Here is a 22,817-nt window from a genome sequence, read left to right on the forward strand (position 1 = left end):
CCTTCCTTCTCAATCCTATACTTTGTGTAGTGCCTGAATGAGGGAAGCTTTTTTAACCATGTCAGTATTTAGTTATGATGGCAGGAGTTAGTACTGCCAGATAGCATAAGCAGTTTCAATTTAAAAATATTTGTTTGCCCTTGCTATGAACAGAGAATAAGCAATTAAAACCAAACATTTCCATCAGTATGAAAAGTTAAGAACTTAGTCATTTGGTTTAAAGTTTCTTCTGCAATGCCATCCTGTCTCTATTGCACAACTTGCATTCATATTACTAAGTTGGCTAAATAATCAACATATTAAAAGGATACAAGCAGAGACTGCCTTGAGTGATGCTAAATTAAGATTTTTTTTTGCCTAACAATTCTTCACCGATCCGTTCTTAATATAGTAAACACCTTCAGTACTATTTTAAAAAATGAAAAAAATTACTGTAACTGAGGCTCATGTAAATGATTCCAATAAAATAATTATATTTTCTAACCTCGTTGTAATAAAAACTGAGCATAATTTGCAAATTCTCATCAATCATCAGTGGGATCACTGCACTGTAAAAGTTTGTGGTATTAAGTTGCAGGCTTATTTTTTAAATTCAATGATAAATATTAAACTCTATCAATTTTGAACTTCTGCAATGTCAGCTTTGCTAAATAAATTAGAGCATATATTCCAATGGAAGTAGATCTTTAATTAGAAAATATTCTGGTTGAAAAATGGAACCAAATTGGTTTCAACCTCAAGTTAACAGTGCCACTTGTTTGGGGATGAGATTAAGCTCTAGAGCAAAAGACCTCATTTGGGAAAGGTCTAAGCCTCTGCAAGGAGAGACTGGAAAGGAACTTGGAGATCAGCTTTAGCTGTTACAGCTGTAATCAAATACTCTCTTAGCCAGATTTCTTCTTTCATCACTTTCAGGAACCGTTGTGGCAGAGCGCATTGCTGCTCCTCTCGCTGGCAGCCATCAGCCATTCTCAGTAACTTGACACAACTAAGCTGGAGACTGTTGCAGTTGTAAATGCTGGAATGGCATGGGCTACATTTCCCCTCTCCTCATTTTCTAGATTTTTTTTTTTCTTCTGGGCGTTTCTCTCCCCATTCATGATTGCACAACGTACTTGTGACAACCACAGTAGCTGTTTACACGAAGAAGCTGTTTTACATGTCTAGGAAAACATTCTTCTATTTCTAGCTGTCTTCAGTACAATATGTTTTCTTTCAGATCCCATTCCTTCTTTCTCCTCAGGAAAATCCCCACAAAATCTATCCATCAGCTACCAACCAGTCTTTATTTCTTCTTGCTTGTTCTGTTTTTCTCAGAAGGAAACTAAGTGTACTAGCACCCGTAACCTGTCAGCTTAAGACAGGCCAGCACCACATTCTTTGTAGTTCAACCAAGAACTTCAGACCACAATTTGGCAGTTCTTAAAGCAATCTGTAACAGTATCATCACGTATCTGGGCTGTAGCAACACAGTTCCCCATGAAGCTCTGAAACTTCACTTCTACTATCCCCTGACCGTGCACTACCCTGGAGCCATATTACCTTGCATTCTTCAGATATAATTGCAGCCTGTATGCTTTTTCCACTGCGTAAACGTCAGTACAGCCAACAGAAGGCAGCTGATTTTGGCCATGGCCATTTCAGCTTTTCCAGATGCACATTCTTAACCCCCTCAAATACCTGATATTTCTGTTCTGCTCAACTTTTCTCTAACTTTAATCTTTGTCCCTCCCACAGAAAGTTAGTATCATGGACACAGAAATATTCCCAAGTCGCATGCTTTCTGTGTTTGTCCTTCTTTTCATAGTCATTCTAGCCATGTGTTAACAAAAAACAAACAAACAAACCCAACAACCCCAATCCAAACAAAACCCCCCAAACCTAACCAAAACGCAAAAGCTCCCATCCCTCTTTCCTGGAGAAAAAAGCCGCCTCCTAAAGATGCAACCAGTCTTTTAATCTGTGTGGACCATAAAGCGTGTACAAATTTCTTCCCTGGAAAAAACTTGTAAAGCGATCTTAATGGCTAGCCAGGAGAGCTGCAATGTCATTTGCATAATTGTCCTCTGCTCAGCTGGAATTTGGAAGAATATCTGCAGTTACCTCTCATTGCTCAGCCTGCACCAGGGATTCATGACTGCACAAAGGCTGCCTTTTTGCTGTTGCACTGGGATGCTTGTAAATCCTCAAGTTTTTTAATCTTTCTTTCCCCTATTATCACATTTAGCTTTAATACACCCAGGAGTTTCGGTGGACCTTACATATACGTTTTATGAATAAAATAGTGCTGCGAGACAAAAATGATTGTGATTAGTGTGACAAAGAAACGGCATCTGCTTAATGCTCTGAGGATTAGTTTATCTTTGGGTAGAAAAGAGACACATTTGTCAGAAGTAAACCCACCAAGTGGGTTTTTTACAGATAACAGTAGATTATAGCGTGCTGCTGGTCCCTACTTCTAGGGTTTGGCAAATTACCTTTCGGAGAGAAAATATTCAAGTGAAAAAAATTGTAACTACTATCAACTAGAACAGGAACGTTTCCTGATTGAGAATGAAGTGTACTCAGCACCGCTGGCCAAAGTACAAATTTAAGGATGTACGATGGGCCAGATGGAGAATTTGGTCTGGTTTTGTGGTTGCTGTTCTGCAAACTGATTTTAGCACTGCAGTCCCTTCTGCTCCTAGCAGATAAATGGACCCTCTACCGCCAGGCAGAACCGAAGCCAAACGTAGTTTTCCCGAAACTGTATCCAATTCTCCCCTAAAGCCTGCGCCCTGCACCACTGCTCGGCAACGAGATGCACAAAGAGCAAAGGCGATAACAAAGCACGACCCGGCTAATTAGGTCAGAGCCGAGCCGTGCGCGGATGCGACCACTGCAGCCCTCCTCCTCCTCTTCCTCCTCCTCCTCCTCAACGTGGAAACCCCCCGCTCCGCTCCGCTCCTCTCCTCTCCCCGCCGGCCACCGCAGTTTCTCCCGGCGTTGAAGCGGCCCTTCGGCCAAGCGGCGCCGCTCGCCGAGAAGCTGCCCCCCGCCCCGCGGGGGCTGCCCCGCCGCGGCGCCGGCGCCGGGGCCGGGGCCGGGGCTCGGGCTCGCACCGCGGGCGCCGAGCGGGGCTAAGCGCCGCCCCTCGCCCCCTCTCTCCCTCCTTCCCCCCCTCCCGTCCCTCCCTCCCTCCCTCCCTCCGCCAGCCCTGCCCCGCCGCCTGGCACCGCCGCCGCCGCCGCGCCGGCCCCGAGCGCTCCCCGCTCCGCCAGCCGGCCCGCCGCCGCCGCCGCCGCTGCTCGGCCCCGGCCGGGCGGGGACTTGGCAGGAACTCCCGGGGAAAGAGCGAGAGTGCCTGCCCCCGCTGCCGCCGCTCCGCTGTGGCTTTTTGGGTGGAGGAGGAGGAGGAAGGTCTGGGCTCGGCCGAGGAGCAGCAGCAGCAGCCGCCGCCGCCGCCGGAGAGGAAGACAGGAGGGAGAGAGAGACGGAGAGGCGGCCGGAGCCCCCCAAAGTGCCCCCCCATCCCTGCACTGCAGGCTACCTTTCCAGCTTCATGGGCAAAGTGTGGAAACAGCAGATGTACCCCCAGTACACCACCTACTACTACCCCCAGTATCTGCAGGCGAAGGTAGGGTACGGCGCGGCGCGGCGGGTCTGAGGCTGGCCCCGCTCCAGGGCGGCCGGCCAGGGCCGAGCCCGGACGGGGGCTCCGCGGCGCGGGGCACGGCCCGGGGGAGGCGGTCAGGTTGCACCGGGGGGACGGAGACAGGAAAGAGCCGGCAGCCCCTTCCTTCCTTCCTGCCGCCCGCCGCCGCCCCGGGAGGGCCGCCGGGGAGCGCCGCCGGGAGCCCCCGGGCCGCCCGCGGCCGCCGGGCTCCCCCCCCGCCCCCGACCGTGCCGCCTCCGACCTGTCTCCGTCCCTCTCGCCTTCCCCCTCCCGCCGGCGGTCCCTCCTCTTCCCCAGGGCTCTCGGCGTGTCTCCTCCTTCCCGACCGCGTCCTCGGCCAGCCCGCTGCGGAGCGGAGCTCTGCGGGGCCCCGCGCCCGCTGCCCTCGCCCGGCGCAGCCTCCTGGAAGGCAGGGACACGACCCAAAGTTTGGCCGGCAGGCCCCGCAGCGGGGCTGTCCGCTGTCGGTAGCCGCGCGTTCGGCTGGGGCGGGGGTGCTCTGACATCCCGGGGGGCGGCGGGGCGTGCTTATTGCCGCGACGGGGGCTGGCCGTAGTTCCACTTCAGTACGGCCCCGGAGGAGGCTGCCGGGCGCGGGTGGGCGCTCATTGTCTGGGGAGTCGGACCTTTGTGAGCTGCCACCTCGCAAACTGGGTTAAAACCGCGTTCGGGGTCCGGCTCCCGATGGGCGATGCTGCGCACGGGTAGCTGTTGTTTGCAGGAAAATTGGTGTTAGTAGTTCTCGTGGTTGTGGATCGCCACCTTTTTTTTTTTTTTCCCCCTTTCTCCTTCAAGTCTGTAAGGGCAGCCAGCCCCACTGCTCTAGAAGCATCATGCTGCAAACTGGCAGATGCAGAGGTGGTTGCATCAGCTGTCTGGAACATTTAGCATAAGCCTCTCCAACCACCAGTGTCACTCCTCACAAATCAAAACAGACCCATATGAGGCTTCAACGTGTGAACTTTTTTTAGAGGTTATAACCGTGGTGTGTGGGGTTTTTTTTTAGCGGTTGTTTTTTGGGGTTTTTGCTTTTTTGGCTTTGGTTTTTGCTATTGAAGTGTCCTCCTGCCTGTGTGGCAATGACAGGACAAGAATTCCCTTCTCTTTATCTGCACACTTAATATGCTCTTCTTTTTATTGTGTGCTGTGTTACTATATTGTGAAATGTAATTTATACTGCTTGGCTGAAAAATAAATTCACTTTGACAGTCATGAGACGTTTTACAAGTCAGCAATGAGGAGGCTTTGAAATGTGCTTTCATATATACAGAAATTGATAGAAATATGATGAAGGTCTTTAGGTGATTTGAAATGACTGATCTCTTAAATGTGTAATCGACATCAAGCTAAATAGTACAGTCTGTAGCCATTTAAAGATTATGCTGCAGAGTAATCACTTCAGTACTGTTTAGATACATGTATTTTAATGCATTATTTTTAAGAAAGGGAGAGTGCCTTAAGGGCAGCCTTTTGCATCACTTAGCTATATGACTATATAAATATTCTTAAATGAAAAAATGTCTTTGTTCAGAAACTTTTACCTTCATGATTTTGTGTGGCATTAGTAAGTTAGGAACCAGGTACATAACATTGAATATATATAAAGCAATGTCGCTTGGCTTTTTTGACCTCTAAATAATTGAAGAGGGAGATAAACTGTAATAGCTTACTGTAGTTATTAGAGTATGATCCTAGAAATCCATGATCCTATGAGAAAGCTTGATGGACCATCTTTTGAAAAATGTTTCCTGTACAGATAATTTAATACTGATTTGTATTACAGTCAATGACATCTTCAAAACATCTTGCAGTCTTTGCTATAAAATTATACAGCCTAAAATTGCATTACTCTCTTTCAGCAGAGAGAGCACACAGCCATTTGACCTACACATGTGAAATCAAATATCTGGGATCCAGTGAAAGTTTCCTGTTTTCAGAGATCTTGATTTTATAAAAGAAATAAAAGAAAAAAGGTGGCTCCTTGGTGTAGATAAAAGGACCAGTAACTGTGAGTGTCGGTATTCAAGTATGCAGAATTCAGTAATACAAGCAATCTTCTCACTATGGATCCTCTCTGAACATGTAGAAAAATTAATTTAATTCATAGTTTTCAGCTGTTCTATTCTTTGGGCCCTAAACCAACCTGTTGTCCCATACAGGAACTATTTCAGTAATTCTGGAGAAATCTTGGTTTTTATTGAAGACAAATTATAATAGAATTTAATAGCCTTTGCTGAATGTGTGATGGGTAATGGTACATGATTACACTGGGGGAGGTAAGAGATTTTGAAACTGGAAGTTTTGCTTCCCATCTTATCCTTATTTAAGTAATGATGGAAAATCTGCTGACTAATAAACTGCAAATCGATAATTATGAGATGACAGGAATTGCTTGAAGATGGATTTTTCTACAGAGAGCTCAAAAATACTCATTAGAAATTGCATGCATTCCTAATGGTTCTTTAGGTTAAAATGTTGATGTGGTCAACTATTTTAATTGCTACAAAATGTGTTATAGATTTTAAAAACAGATTTTGTATTTGTCTGTTATGATCTTCACAATCTTACTCATGAAGTATTCAAGCTGGTTCAGTCATATATTCTGGGAGGAAATATAAACATTTGCTGTGATTCAGCACCTCCCTCCCCCTAATCTTAGGGAGCTCAGCATCAAAAGAGATTAGTGAAACCAGGGACTTAAATGAAATGAACAAAATAAACATTGGAAGAAGGTGTAAGGCTTTTAATATGAAAAATCATTATGGCAATGAAAATAGTTTGAAATGGTTTCAAGTTGAAGCTTGCAAAACCTTCTGCATTTTTGGGGCTGGCCACAATTTTTACTCTGGCAAATGATACGTTTGACATACCTGTTAAATTTTTGTGCCTTCTAATGAATGTATGTTTTAGGACAGTTCCTATATTGCAGCATTGTATGGCGTGTCAGAGAGCATCACAAATATTTTCCAAGTTCAATGGATGTTTCTAAAGGTTCAGATACTTTCTTTAACAGTATTACTGTAACATTGCTTTTCAAATTTTAACTCAGTTGTATTTCATTTCCTTACTTAATATTTTATTTGTAATGAAGAGATCCTGTATTTCAAGACTTTAGAAAATAACATTAATTAAGATTGTATGTGTTTTACTAATTCTTAAAGGCCTCTGACTAGGGGTAAAATCTGACTGTGCTAGTATTGTAACATTTAACAAGACAGAGTACACGTAAACAAACATAAATGTATATATATACATCTCTAGGCCACAATCTGTTTGCTTTGGTCAAGTAAGAAATAAAAGTGAATTTAGGTTTTGTTTTCCTTTACCTAAATACCAAATGGAATTCAAGGACACGATGCACACAACGATTTACAAATAAATTGTGATAACTAGCTGTATCACTGGTTTTTCCTTGGACAATAATGTGACAGTATGACTAATTTTACTGATAGGTTTCTGTATCATAAAGGAAAGCTCTTTGTATAAGAGAGAGTTAGTAGAAAAGAGCAACATTTCCTATGCTATAGATAGCATGGTTTATTTAAAGTACAAGTATTTAATAGTCATAGATAATATTTATGTGGTACTTGAATTCTATTTCTTTTGTATGGTATCAGGTAACAACAACTCAGAAGAAATGAAATCTTGTGAATCTTGCTAAATTACCTTAGAGTGGGCTTCTAACTGTCTAATTTGGTAGCTGCAAAATTAGTGCCCTGGCAGCTATGAAAAGAACTAATATTTCTAGAAGTTTGTGTAGGTTTGTAGGCAGGACTGTAGAGTGATGTAAACTGATAGTGAGCAGGCAGATTCTGCCATGTCAAAAACTTATTTTCAGGCTGTTGACAGCAAACTTTAAAATGGGAACATTTAATTTTTATCCAAGCTTGATGGCAGAGTAAGTAGGAAATCAGTTAACAGGGAACTTGCTGTAGTGTTAAACAAAGCAGATATGAAACATTCTTATTAGGAGACCCTGGATAATCCACAGTTTAGTGTCAGTGTATGAAGTTAATAGACCAATGTAGAAACTTCTGGTTTAGATGCTTCTAAAGCAGAAGCGGTAGGACCCTCTAATGGTTTGCTACTAGTGAATACCTTTACTCACCGCATTCTGTGCCAAGCACAGGTCTATTGCCCTTTAAAAATTTTTACTAGCTTATGAGCTGATTTTAATCAGCATAAATGATTGCTAATTCTAATCAGTTTAGTTAGATTTATTCCATATGCACTATGACTGCAAAATCTGTACATAGTAAAAAACAAGTTTACAGTAACACGGAGTATGTGTGTTTATGTTTATAAGCTTGGGTAGAAATAATTTGCACACTTCTTATTGTGGGAAGTTCTATTAATTGTCCATAATTGTGATCCCTCTGGTTCTTGACTGGGCTTAGAAATCCATTAAAAAAAAAAGAAAAAGTACAGGTTAGCTGCAGGCAAACATTTTGTCTCTGCACAGTTACCTGATCCAGTTAGCTTCCTCAGCCTCTTGAATGTGTTCTCTCCCATTCCGGCCAGGCTGGGATTTTATCGTGCAACTATCCAAAGAATTCCTTCAAAAAGCGTACCACATTGTGGAAGGGAAAGAAGTGTAAAAATTCATGAGTTTTAAGAAAAACTTGAGAGTGCTGATGGTGAGGTGATCCCTCTCACTCTATAAAATAACCTCAGAGGATGTAAAATATGGAGAAATGAAGAATGTTCTCTAGAAAGAGCATTTTCTCTTCTTCCAAACATCCCAGTCCAAAACTGGGAGTGCTTGTTTGCATCCATCCCTCAGACAGACCAATGACTTTTTGTCACTGGTCACAATGATTGTTTTATGTAATTGTTCCAGCTAGCTTACTTTGTGTGGGACATCTCTATCCTTGTCCCAGTTATAGCTCCTTTTAACTTTTGAAGTTTAGTTCAGGTGGCTTGCTATGAACTAGAAACATGTCCTTCAGAAAGTCTTTCTAGAAACTGTTGCTAGAATAACTCTTGTACATGCAATAGTTGAAGCCTTTCTAGAAATGGATTAAGCAAAGATCATAGAAAGCTCTGCAAATGTTTGTCCTCCTTGCCTTGAATTACTCCAGTTTTAAATTATTCTGTATCAGGCCCTCTCTTGAGACATAATGTCAGATTAGCCCCATGGGCAAATATGCTTGAGAAGCAGGATGTAACCAGATATATTGTAAATAGTGGTGACTTCAGGAAGGTTTAAACCTACATAACCCACGCTGGGAGCACTGCGTTGTTTGGTGGAGTCAAGAAGGACTTATGTTAATGTATCATGTATGTTAATGTACATCATTGTAACTGTCTAAATAACTCTGATAAAGATAAAGGTACATGAAATGTAGAAACACTTCACGAAATCATCATCCTGAAGACAGGCTTCATTGAAGTCAACATGAGCTTTGCCCTTGATTTCAGATGAGCAACATTTTATTTACTAAAAACTCAATTCATGCTTGGGTTATGCTGACCATGCTTAATTTGGGGGTGATTTGTAATGACATGATACTCATAATCTTCACTTTGGAGGAGCAAAAGTTAGGCAGTGCAACATACAGATTGTGCGATGGGGGCTGGTATCAAGGAGAAGTAGCAATGCCATCCGTAAGATGTGCCAATTCTGTATTTTTTCTAGGGAATCTTCTAAAAAGAGTTTTTAAAAAGCCATGACTTTCCTCCCTCAATCCAACCTCCTTAGAGAGAGGAATGGTATAAATATACATGCACTAGAGACTGAATTTGCAAATGACAAAGTAAAAAATATTTCCCCCACATCATTAATGGCAGAAATGACAGGTTCTTATTAGCTTTGTAATTTCTAGAAGTTTGAGACTAAACTCATCCCTAGAGTACACCATGCTTGGGGCTTAATTTGATACTGCGTGATTGGCCTCATTTAACAAATGTCAACAAAATCTTGGTCCCTCTCCTTGATTCAGTAGTAGCTTTACTGCTGACGTATGAGTCGGATCCTGAGTCTGATAATCTTATGGGACTGACTTTTACAGAAAATGATAAACCGATATATGACTTGAAAAAGGCTTGAAAAATTTATTCAGTGCTGTCTTCCTTTTGTGTTTGATTGTTAACCCCCCCAGGCACTGGGTATGTTCCAAAACCATGTCTATGAAGTTTATATCCAGTAGGTAGGCAACAGCTGTAAGAAAGCAGAATTACACAGTATGTCTGATTTGTACTAGTGTATTAGAAAATACCTTCAACGCAGGATCCCAAGGCAGTCATGAAAGGTGTGCAATAAGTTTGTGGGGAGAGAAGTTAATTTTCTTTGAATAGAATAGTTCTTTAAAGTATGTTTTCTTTCACAACTCAACTGTTACTCTTGGTAATGACTGTAGTTTTTTCTCATTACTTTTAAACCAGAGTTGAGCATGCCGTTTAGATTCTTAACCTTATTTGTAAAGGGAACCCTATACTTCAAAATACTTTGCTTCTAGTTAGAGCATAAAACTTCAGGTCTCAGTCTCAAGGATGAAATTTCCTGAGAGTAGATTTTTAAGCTTCCACTTAGTGTTGAAGGAACAAAGAAAAGATAGGCAAAATTATTGACATTTTCCAATGGAGAATAATACAATGTAGTAAAGCATTGTTTTCTAAATCTATTTTTCTATAAAACAATACCTTTCAGAAACATATCGATTTAGGTTATACATCAAAAAACCACCTTGGACACAATTTTTAAGCTCCTTTAAAGTCCAAGCAGCAGTTTGAGCTGTCAATGTTGATAATAGATGCATCACTCCTCATACTCAGAAAAGTATTCCAGTACTCCTAATGAAGGACACTTGATTGGGATAGCAGTAAAGAAGTTTGAACAAAGGCATAGTAATAAACTGGAAAATATAGCTTGGTACAGTTAGATATTTCAGTTTCAGTCTTCCAAGTAGTCATAATCAAGAGCAAATAACAATGGTTTAAAAAATAAATTGTTTTTCATGAAATTATGCTTTTGGTTTGTGAAATAGTCCTTTGAAGATATATGCTCAGATTTAGCCAAAAATATGCTACAAATTATATACTCATTTTTGTTGTATTGTAGAGACTTTCTATGGCCTGTGCGAAGTAATGATCACAACTACTTCTACTGGAAAATCACCTGCTTTGTTAAAGAAGTGAAAAACGTTGGAAAAACATGCTGATAAAAATCTGTTCTATCTGAGCTTAATTCATTTCAGTCAAAACACAGGCACACAACAGATTCAGGTCATATTTACTGTGACTAATAGGTGATAATTATTATCTGACTTCATGCGTTTTCTTAGTCTTCCTCTGCTGAAAATACTGAGACCTGCATTTAAATGTAATTTCATTAAGCTTTAAGCTGAAATATATTATCTCAGAATTGAGGAGGACAAAGAGCTTGGACATGGGTATAATCAGGTACCATGGCTCACTTGTTTCATGGTAGCTTTTGAAGCCACTGTGCTCTGTTCATGATCTGAGATCGTAAGAATACATTTAAGTCTCAATTGCTCTGACTTGATGTAAACACTTCAAAATATATTTAAGCTAAATTTCTGAAATCTCACTGTACACATAAGGCCTGTGAAAAGTGCTTCAGAATCACTCCAGGTAGAAAAACGGAGCTTACTGATGCAAAATCCAACTCAAAATGTTCAGTGTGACTCTTGGGAATCGAGAGGAAGGTACTGATCTTCTGGAGAGAGGTAGAGTGAATGGGCTTCACTTTGTGGATTTTACTACAGGTTAGGAACCGAATTCCCTTGCTTGTCTCTTGGCAATACACACTGACACAATTTCTGTAGCAGTTTATAGGCTGTGGTAGTATCTGTGACCTCTTCTATCCCTCAGGCCATAGCTACATAATCACTTTAATTTTACATAACTATGCACAGCAGCCAAAAAGGGCAGTCTTGTCTTTCCCCATTGCCCCCAGCAACTCATTCCTGTCCCTTCCCCTGTGCTGGCACTAGCATTCATGTGATCAGTCAGTGAGCTGAACCAAGAAACCAGTCTGGCTGAAAACTAACCCAAAAAACCCCAACTGTAATATATTTTTTCAGTGGATCAACTAAAGAGATACTGAAGGAGCTTGAGATTTGCATGGCTATGGGTGAAGTTGTCTCCGAGAAAAGTACACCCTTTTGGGTCTCACTTCTGTACAACAAAATGGTGGTGCTTAACTTTTCTAAATAAAAGCCTTTCCACATCCTTGGCCAAAAGGGCAAAAGATCCAAGCCAAAAGAAGTTACAACAGAGCTCTTAGGTTACCAAAATCTGTTGATTGCACATATATGCAGGTAACTGCTAGCATCGTTTTTCTATGATTTTATTTTCTCTTTTACTCTTTTAAATTGTGTTAGAAGTTGGTGCACTAAGTGTTAAAAAAACATTTGAGTCTGTCTTTCATTCTTACGACCAGTGAGCGTGGAAGAAAGTGTGAAATAAGTTGCTGAGAGGGCTTAAGTTAGGTATAGGCCTGGGAGGAAAGAAAGAATCAAATATAAATGGGACTTCCAGAGGCCTTGTAGCATAGTATTACATCTAACTTTCCATTTTCAGCACAGTGCAACATTGATATTTTATTTCATTCTGGGGAAAGAGGGGAGAAGGCTGGCACTTCAAATTAGCAGCAGCTGCAGAATTAAGACAAGGGTGTTAGTGACTCATTTGGAAAAGTACTAGCTAAAACATTCTGTCTCCTAGAAAAAACATTTAAGAAGGGTTTATGATATAAACTTTGAATTTCATGAATAGTGCCTGTGACCTGGTTTCCTCCAGGTAGCTTTTCTGATTAGTGTCCATTTGCTTTTGACAATTGCATATTAAAGCAAGGAGAATACATGGGGACATTTTGGAGGGGGAAACATCTCTCTTAACAGGGTCAAAGACTCCAGAATGCCTCTTACTTCTTTTGACCCAGTCAGTTAGCCAAAAATTCAGATTCTTATTCTTCCAGGTAGAAGGAGAAAATGGTGATACTTAGTTGTTTCTTTGATGTAGCTGAATTATTGACAAAGTGTGCTCAAACTCCAGTTTCCCTGGACACAGGGATCTTGAATAATGGAAGCAGTTTCTTTGTTCTCAGTCCCAAATTCCTTTCCCCAATTCACTATTCTCTCTGTTTAGGCCTTTTACAGGACCATAATACTCAGCGCTTATGTTTAGGTTGTTCTCTACTCTTTCAATATCTGTATTTAGGTGAGGTTTTTCCCTTCCTCTGATGAATATATGTATTTCCCTGTTTTATTCCCAGGTCCTACAAATGGCTTTATTTAGCTTGAAGAAGAGAAGGCTAAGGGGAGATCTAATTGCTGTCTAAATCTATCAAATGAGAATGCATAGACAAGGTGGAGCCAGATGCTTCTTTGAGGTGCACAGGGGAAGGATCACAGGATAATTCAGGTTGGAAGGGACTTCAGGAGCTCTCTAATCCAAATTTCTGCTCAAAGCAGGGTCATCTAGAAGACCAGATTGCTCAGGGCCTTATCCAGTCTGGTCTTGAAAATCTCCAATGATTGAGACGCACAGCCTTTCTGCACTTCCAATGCTCGCTGTCCTCATGGTGATTTTTTTTTTTCCTTATTTCCAGTCTGAACCTCTCTTGTTTCAACTTGTTCTTGTTGACTCATCCTCACACCACGCACCACTCTAAGAACCTGCCTTCTCCTGCTTGATAACCTCCTCAGAGGTTTCCGTTCTACGAGTGGAAAGCTGCTAATAAGTCCTACCAAAGCCTTCTCTTCTCCAGAACAAACCAACCCACCTCCTTCAGCTTTTCACAGAGCATGTGATCCAGCCCCCAGGCATCTTGTTGGCCCTCCACTGAACTTGCTCCAGCTTATCAATGTCTGTCTGTTTCTGGGGGCCTAAAGCTGCATGTAATATTCTAGATGGGGTCTATCAAATGGGGGGCTAGTCTCCTCCCTCCCCCGAGTGCAGCCCAGGAGGCACACCTTACTGCCAGAGCATGCTGCTGGCTTATGCTCAGCTTGCTGTGTGCCACGGCCCTCCAGGTCTGTTCCAGCAGAGCTGCTCCCCAGCCAGTACCGTTGCAAGGGACTCTTCCTTCCCAGGTGCGGAACTTCACACTTCTGTGATACAAAAATGTTAAACACAGCAGTCCCAGGATAGACCCTTGTAGTGCTCCCTTGGTACTGGCCTCCAGGTAGAGTATAACCCATTAACTGTGATTCTCTGAGCCTGACCATCCTGTTAAGTTTCATTCCAATCTAGTTGTCCACTTGTCCAGACTATAATACCTTGGGTCCTAGAAAGGAGTGGGACACAATGTCAAAGTCCTTGCTAAAATCAACGTGAATGACATTCACTGCTCTCCCCTTGTCTACAGATCTAGTAGTTGTATCATATAAGGGAATAGGCAATAGGATGCAACACAATGGACACAAGTTGTTACATGAGAAAATTGTAATTAGATATGAAGAATTTTTTTTTTTTTCACCATAAGGGTGGCCAAGCACCTGAATGGGTGCCAAGAGAGGTTCTGGAATCTCTTGGAGACAGTAGAAATTCACCTGGACAAGGTCCTGAGCAACCTCATCTAGTTGAACCTGCTCTGGGAGGGAAGGTGGACTAGATGACCTCCAGATCTCCTTTCCAAACTAGTGTGTGATTCTATAAGGTAGACCCTGATAACTATCATCAGCATAAGAGGCTCTAAAGTAACCGTTACTGTTCCTTCTATGTTTCATTATTGTAAGCTGTGATGCAGTATTTGGAGACGAAAGGTATAGAAGGAATTCCCTTTTTCTATTTACCAGAACATGCATTCTACAAATATGCAAATGACATTCCAATAATCTCTTCATCATGCAAATTTCCTTATCCCATTTTAGCAAATATCTTGTTTAAGCTGCTTAAAATTTCAGGTTTTAGGTTTGTCTGTTTGGTTGGTTTTCTCCTGTCAGAACAATGTAGTGCTACAAAACTATGCGGGAAATTGTGACAGAAGTGTATACTTTCTCATACCAAACTACTTCTTTAAGCTGACATTTCTTGTTCCTGCATCAAATATGAATTTGTTGGTAAGCTTTTGTCTTGGGCATGGATTAAAAATTAAATAAAACAGCAATTAACCCCCAATTAAATCTTGTTTCTTTCCAAGCAGACATTATTCAGAGGAACAGCACAGAGTACTGAAGAAGGCAGTGTTCTGACTTTCTAGTAGAAAAAATGTGAAGAATTAGTGTGTTCCTGTTGTTCTTCACTGACAGTTCTGCTATATCTCAAGTGACTTTTCTTCCAAATTACAGTAAGTTCATCAGCTGCAGAAGCTATAGATATGTGAAGGGCTTCCAAACCCACCCACCCAGCTTCTTTAGCCCACTCTGCTTTTGTTAGCACTGCTTTCCAGTGTCTTTTATATACTCACTCCCCCGTATTTTCTAAGGATTTTCAATGGCAGGTATAATAATAGGAAGCTCTCATGATCCCAAACCCTGAAGTTAATCTTAAAGATGCTGCTTCTACTAGATCTTAAAAAAAAAAAAAAAAAAAAAAAATCACAGCTATAGTTTTCAGCCAGATTGATGATGAGAAAAACATGTAAAACCCACCAAATGTCAGTTCATTTTTACACTGCTAACTAAATAATGTGATCATGGTTGTTCATTAATTCTGAAAATCAGGTTTCTTGTTAGATGCCAAAATATATATTTAGGGACCTAAGACAGGATTAAGTTGGCCTTAACATGACTTCCTCATGGCCAGAAAGTTGCAGAGATGGCAGCATTATCACTCCAAGTAATTATCACAGAAAAGAAATTACCTAATTGAACACTTCCTTATTTCCTTCTTTATCCTAGAGTGTTTACCTTGATGGTGACTGGGCTGTGTGAACATAAATAAAAGTGAAGATTTTTACGAAAATGTAGAATTGGGAAGAAATGAAGAGATATTTGTGCACTGGGGCTGCTTCTGCTCTTAGGAATTTTAAATGCTATTCTTGGACTTTTATTTAGTTGAGGGCCTGGGACTAGGGAGGAGTGTTATCCAGCATCTAACACTTACATGCTAAGTAGCTATGCATCTTTCCAGGAGAAATAGCAAAAAAATGTGGTAAACATGAAAGAAGAATGACAGAAGTTTACTTTGCCATGTTGCCCCCAAAAGAGGCAGAAACGCAACTACGCATATTTTATATCTGCTACCGCTTTCCTTCTTTCAAAACTGAAAGTGGAATTCCATGTCAGATGAATAATTGAATAATGAACAGATGAATAATGAATACTTTTTTTTTTTTTTACTCATATGAAATATAATGGGTCATTTTCCATGCTTACTTACACTCTACTCAGCTCTGTCAAGTTTAGTATAAATGGCTCCTCTTTTACTGATATTTATATGAAGTTTAGAAACGCATATATGTTGATCAACAGAACTCCTGGCATTTCTGCAGCACACCTTTTTAAGAGTAGGGGTTTATCTGAGTTTTCCAAAATGTATTCTGTCTTTCTCATTGGTGGAAAGCGTGCTGCATCTCACCCAATCACTTTTGTCATCCAGAGAGAATCCTGCAGATCCCTGTGCTCTGGTGGTGGTTGCTGATACTTGTGTGTACACATTTTTAAAATGTGTTGGATATATGGTTTAGTTTAGATTTACCTACCACCTGTTAGAAAATATTCACTGTTGATTCAGTTTCCTTGATTGACTAGTTATTGTTATTCTTTGATTCTTGACAGTTCGGTGTCTACTCTGCAGGATAGCCTGTGCTCCACGTAACTTAGATATTGGGCAATCTAGTGAAGTATGTATGTTCATGTATTGTTTATAAAATATTCTGGGGTTGCTGTCTGTATAATGAAGGCATTCATGTGTAAAATGGGCACTAGTTGTGATTTTTTCATCAGTTAAGACCTTAGTCCTTCTCTCAACACTGATATTGAGCTCCACGCCCTCTCTAATTTAAATGGCCGTAGAATCTAGTCTTTGCAGAAAAATCATACAACAGACTCTTACTTGTATTTTATCTCAAGAAATAATAAACATTATAACATTAATTTTCATATTTATTTCATTACAGCCCCCCATTTTTCAATTTAAATGAGCTGCAAAATCTTGAGACGATACCAGACTATTGTTCATGCCAGCCTATAGCTTTAAAGCAGAATTCAGGAGCCATTTGCTCTGGATCCCTTGGAGACCGCGGAAAGAAGGCTCGCTGATATCAAGGGTGGTATACAAGTCTGAGCAACTCTGGCTTGCCTAATTACTGGAGGATGTGAGGAGACTGAGCTGGGATTTCTGGGAGTAGAAAGCTGAGAGCCATGTCTGGGAATGAAAAATATTTCACAGTTTTAGTGAGAATCTTTTGATAATTGATACTTATAGGAATAGCATCTGGAAAAGAGGAAAGGAAAGCGTGGCGGAGGATACCAACGAGATAACAACAGAGAAGTAGTTTGCTTTCTGTAATTTCATATAATCTCGGCTTCACTGAAGCGATAGACACCTTTGGAAGAACTACCTGCTGTTAGTCCTTAGTCCCACACTGAGGCTCAGAGCAGCTGGGCTCAGGAGCGGTGGGTTTGCACAGAAGGGAGGTGGCTCCACGGGGCCGATCCGCTTTGCTTTCTTTGCTCCCCTAGCATTGAGCTTATCTCTGAAAGTGGGTTAAATAGGCTCTTAAAAGCTGGCTGTAGACCTGTCTCTTGAGCCTTGTGTTGTCATTCGAGATAGGAAAAAAGGAAAAGGTAAGTGAAAAATGCAAAGCTGGGCAGAGGGCAAATATAAGGAAAACTAATTTTGAAAGAGGAAAATTGCTGTAGAGAACAGATAAGGGAAAAGAATAAGAGAGAAAAGAGCAGGGAAGAGAAAAAGCACAGTTCAGTGGAGAGGCTGTGGCATGTGTGCCAGAGCATGGCACAAGAAGACACCTCCAGCTGCCAGGCCATCCAGGGGGAGCTGCATCTCCAACAAAAGGAGATTGAAGGCAGTATTCTGCAAGAACTCCGTTTGGGGACTGCTAAAGTTCAGCAAGAATTAAAGGTGATTTTTACAAAAACAATGGAAGGTTTTGGGGAACAGACAAGCAAGCCCTCTGGGAAAGGCCTTGTTTTATATAGATTGTGAGAGGACAAAAGGTACTCATGGGGCAAATTTGGCAGTTATCTTTGCCTCTTAACTGGTGCAGCCATATTGTGATACTGTAGATAAAGTTACAGAGCTAAACTCCTCAGAGTTGAAGACTCTGCCATTTCTTTTTATTTCTTGTAGATTATACATCTGTTTTCTTATTACACTGAAACTAGAGTAAGTGCAAGGACTTCCTGAACGCACTCTTAAGTGACGTGGTGATGTTGCTATTCTTTTTCGTATTTTATATGTTCAGAAATTCTCTTATCCCGATAGGTCTGGCATGAATCTGAATCCAAGAAAATAGACAGTCTAGCAAAGACTAAATAGAGTTTAGCAGCCAAAATATCACTATACTATATCACACACTACTCCTGGCAAAAGTGGCTAAACAGAAAAAAAAATCAGAAGGCAACCATCTCAATATAAAAAATTAGAAAAGTATGCATGGAAAATAGAATTCAGTTGAAATTATACAGTGTATCAGCCAGAGTGAAACTTTGAATTTCTAGCAACATGTTTTCATGTCTTTAAACTTTACAAGTACAGAGACATGCTTTCTTATATTGAAGTTTTCATCGTTCATTTGTGCTGTTTGTACCATGCCAGAACACTTATGTGTCCAAGCACACTGTTCTGGTCATGTGTCAGGCAGCTCAGAGGCTAAGGTCCATCCTAGAAGCCTGAGCGGATCCAGTGTTTGGACTAGAAGTAACATTCCAGTCTGCTTTGGTGAGCGGAGAAGTGGGCTTTCTATTTAGATTAAGATTACTTGGAGGGAAAAGCAGGACCAAGAGAAGGTTTGAAGTGCTAAAGTCACCACCAGAGAATAGCATTTTCAGTTCCTATAACTGAGATGGGATGATTTGTATATTTTAAGTCACATTTTTTGTGAAGTGGCCAGAATCACTCTCAATTGTACTGTGGCCTTTGGAGGTGGTGATCATGATATTACAAAGGGGTAACACAGAGCTTGTATTTTTCTGTCACAGTCTACCCCTGTAGAGCAACACAGCCCAAAAAAGTGCTTTCATTTTGTGGAGGAGAAGTCACAAATAACAAAGACTGATTTTGCACTTTGAGTATGCTATCCCAAAGCCATAACTACATCTCACCAAGAAAAAATCCTTTTTATTTTGTTCAGGTTTTATGTGTCTCTTTTCTAGCTTTTGGTTTTGTTTCTTTTTGTTGTTTTTTAATCATTGGTTGTATTGGTGATGTTAGCCTTCAAAAAATGATAAAATCCCAGAGGTTTGCAGCATATAGTTTCATCCTGCATCTCTCCTGTGTGCAGTGATCCTCTGAGAATGGTATTTGGCATCTAGTTCCTTTATTCTGACAGCAGGGATCTTTGAGAGGTAACTGCTGTGCAAGCACTGTGCACAATACTAGCACAGCGAGCACTGGTGGAAGGCCAGGTATAAGGATTTATTAGGTATTCTGGAATAATTATCCCCAAATAATTTCAAGTGAGCAGAGCTTTCATCTTGAATAAGAGTACCATTGTCCAAAACAGCTTAATCCACTTTCACAGCCAGCTAAACAAGAAAAGGCATTCTTACTCTGAAATGTGATTGACTTCTCATGGCATTACTTATAAATGTGGTTATATTTTAAACTGTTAATCTGATACAATTTTTATGCATACATGAGGCTTCTGTTCCTACTTCTTTCCAGGACGAAGCCTTAAAGGTTTGATGATACTGAAGTAGACACACTGGAGTGTTAGAGGGTAAAAGCTATCAAAGGTGCAGAATATTGATGCTAACAAGATTTAGAGCTTGTCTACAATTAAAAATATAATGGAATTTATAAGGAAATACTTTTCTGGAACTACTGGGTGTTATAAATTCCCATAAAGATGTTCACATATCTACACGTTATTTCAGAGTAGGTCTGGTAAATTTCCAAATGTAGACAAGACTTAATTAAGCTGACTTGATGTGCTAAACTCATGTCAACGAAAACTCTATTAATGGTATTGTCCTCTAATAATTAATTTTAATAGTTTTAATTATATGACTAAATCCAGTAATACCAGACGTAAATAAATGCACAATGAATATTTATCCACTTCACTAAGTGAGCATTTTGCCTGCATGCAGTATTCAGGACTGGGGTCCAGAGTACTTGGCAGAACACAGATGAGATTTCTCTGTGTTCTTTTTGATGTCTCCGTTCTTGGAAATTATAAGTACTGAAGTTACACAGGTATCTTGAATGTATTTTTAAATTGGAAGGTTTCTAGGACATGCAGTAGTGCAAAACACAAGTAATTACATGAATGTATGTATCATAATTGTATTAACACATTTATATTAAATAGTAGTAGTTTTATAAATAAAAAGTTATGTTACACAGAAGAATGGATATGAAGTTGCTTAGCTTTATAAAAACCACATTTACAATGATGTATACATATACATATATTTAATTTAATTACACCAAGTGTTGGCACGAGAGACCAACTCTGCTCAGTTATAGCCCTCCAATTTTAATGGGAGGGGAATGGAGTTAAATATGTAACGCTGGGTAGAATTTGACTCTAAATACAGAAAAAACTCAGTTGCAGTCTGTAGCATATTCTACTTTGGTGACTCTTGCAGACTTCAAAGAGAATTGTACATTTGCATCCCAGGGCAGAAATTGGCCATGTGCTTGGAAGCATGAAATCTCTCAAGGTAATACTTCATAACTATGGAATGTATCCCATGACTGATATGTAGCTAAGAACTGAGAATCAAATTATATTAGAAAAACTTGAAATTAAATATTTTTCTAATAAAAGAGAGCATTATGCTGGGTAAACAATATATGTTTTCTTTTTTTCTAAAGATGCATCAGAGCATAAATATATGAAGCATTTAAATATGTATGTATTTTCTGCTTTTTTAAAATTTTAATAATATTTCTTTAAGAAATAAGAATTTTTTTCTTGAGTTCATTTATTAGAGTTTGATGTTTGACTCTTGTAGGTATCTCTTTTTAATTTCTTTTTACAGTCTTCTTTTCTTCACTCCAATTAAGTTTGGAATTTCTGATCTTAAGCATTTAATTTCCAAACATACAGACTTGTTTCAGCAAGGAAGGAGCAAACATCCCTAAATTCTTACTGGTGTCTGCACAGAGGCCTCCACTAAGGCGCTCTTAGTGTCTTTTGTTAAAAAAAAATATGTTACTGAGAACAAAAAATAAATTCGTGAACTTTGTTGTCCCTATTAGTATATGTAAGAGCAACAAGAATTACCTAACTCTTCATTTTCACGGTGGCCCAGACTCTTGCAGGTACAGATGAGCTGTTTTGTCCTGAAGCAGATGTACCTTCTGTAGTGTCAACTCCACTTACTTTTCCTGAATCCATTCCCAGTTCAAACTGAAGCCCTATACTGGTCATGTTTAATGGGGGGTATTGGACTCCATCCATCTTGTCTTCTTCCCATGATACTCCTGCCTGCCTAGAGCATTGTTGTGCCAGGTGGGGAAGGTGATGATCATGATTTTGGCTAAATTTTTGGCTCTCATAGTGGGGACACCCTTCTCTGTTGCCTTTGATCAACATAAGGTATTGCTGAGGATCCAGCCACACCTGCAGAGAGCAAATTCTTGTGAGAAATAGAAAAGGATGTTTATTTGAAATAAAATAAATAGTAAAGGAAATGCAGTTTGTCTTATATTTGTTATTTTACTTGAGGTTCTGTTCACATGAGCCCAGGTGGTCAGGAGGATTTTCTCTGGAAGCTGGGTTTGCCACTGCATGTGATAGACTACAAGGTACTTGGTAATTGATTTAGCTTATCAGTTGTTACTCTTTGTATTATTAAAGCACCCTGGCAGCCCTCCACACAGGTCAGGAATCCTTTGCCACTGAGGGCTTTCATGTCTCAGTGAAACATGGGAGACAACATGGACTTAGGAGGGTATAAACAAACTGGGTAGTAGTAGTGTTTTATGTGGTGATCCTTGGGTTTAAGATAGACTACTACTTTTTTTGAAAACTTTGTTGCATAATGTGCACTCAATATCCTGTGACTAATGGGTACTATTAGGGAAATCTCAATAGTTAGGGAGATAATGTCAGACTCATTGGAGACCTGATAAAGAACAAAGCAACGCATTAATCTCATTGTCAAAAGAACTATATATACACCTCAGTTCCAACAAAGTGAGATGTTATTTTTTGCTAATACTTAATTTCTATCAACTTTAACAACCTTCAGCTCTGTGTCACAATTCTTAAAATGCTTAATCACGGGAATAGCATTTGGAACTATTCATGTAGTTAAGAATATTAACATGATTAAAAAATTTGAAGTTCTATCTGACTTCTGCAGATCAAGTCTGAAGTATTTTGTGTGTCTTTACCATAGCTCTGAATTGTCTAGATCCTGACAAACACTTGGATAAAAATGTGGGTGTGTTGAACTTTGCATAAGTTTTTAGACATACGTAGTTGGGGTTGGAGAAATACTATACTGGTTATTCTGTTACGTTGCAAAATAAAAGCCAATTACAAAAAGCACATCTTGCAGTACTCATCCCTGAAAAGGGATTTCACATGAAGACTGTGCATTTGTATGAAATTTAATGGCCATTTCTTCAGTGAAATTTCACTGTCCTGCTGAGCATAAAATACAGAAGCACTTATATAATAGAAACTTGGAACACTGTAAATTATGTCCTTTGAACAATAAATGAACTTTCTTCTTATGTTGAACTGAAGTTTAGGAATGTAGTGTTCTTTGTCTCATAATTGTCTGCCTACACACACCCAGTCTGCACTTCTAATAACAACTCGCCGTTGAAGGAGCACACATGTCCTATATTTTTGGCCTCAACTGTATATTTTTGTAGTGGAAGATGTCTTTACATTAACAAAAATAACTTCATAATGATTACACATTATAGTTAATGGTGCCAGTTTTACATTATTATGTGTATACATACTTGTTAGAACATGAATGATATTTTCAGAATAACCATAGAGTTTGTGGAACTATTGAGTGTTTTTGGCTCCCTTAAAATATTCAAAAACATGTTTGTTGAATATGCACTTTTTTTGTTATTAGTCTAATATTGCTATTTG

At 40.1% G+C, this 22,817-nt stretch overlaps 1 protein-coding gene across 2 annotated transcripts in view; it reads left to right on the plus strand.

The window, feature by feature from the left end:
• The first annotated feature begins 3,208 nt into the window (after positions 1–3,208).
• Positions 3,209–22,817, plus strand: part of RBMS1 (RNA binding motif single stranded interacting protein 1) — a 148,369-nt gene continuing 128,760 nt past the window's right edge. For both annotated transcript variants that reach the window (XM_075028586.1, XM_075028587.1), the window contains exon 1: positions 3,209–3,616. In XM_075028586.1, the coding sequence (XP_074884687.1) occupies positions 3,542–3,616 (75 nt within the window). In that variant the 5' untranslated portion in view covers positions 3,209–3,541. The remainder of the gene's footprint in view (positions 3,617–22,817) is intronic.

Source organism: Buteo buteo, chromosome 5 (genome assembly GCF_964188355.1).
Source record: "Buteo buteo chromosome 5, bButBut1.hap1.1, whole genome shotgun sequence".
Classification (NCBI taxonomy): Eukaryota; Metazoa; Chordata; class Aves; order Accipitriformes; family Accipitridae; genus Buteo; species Buteo buteo.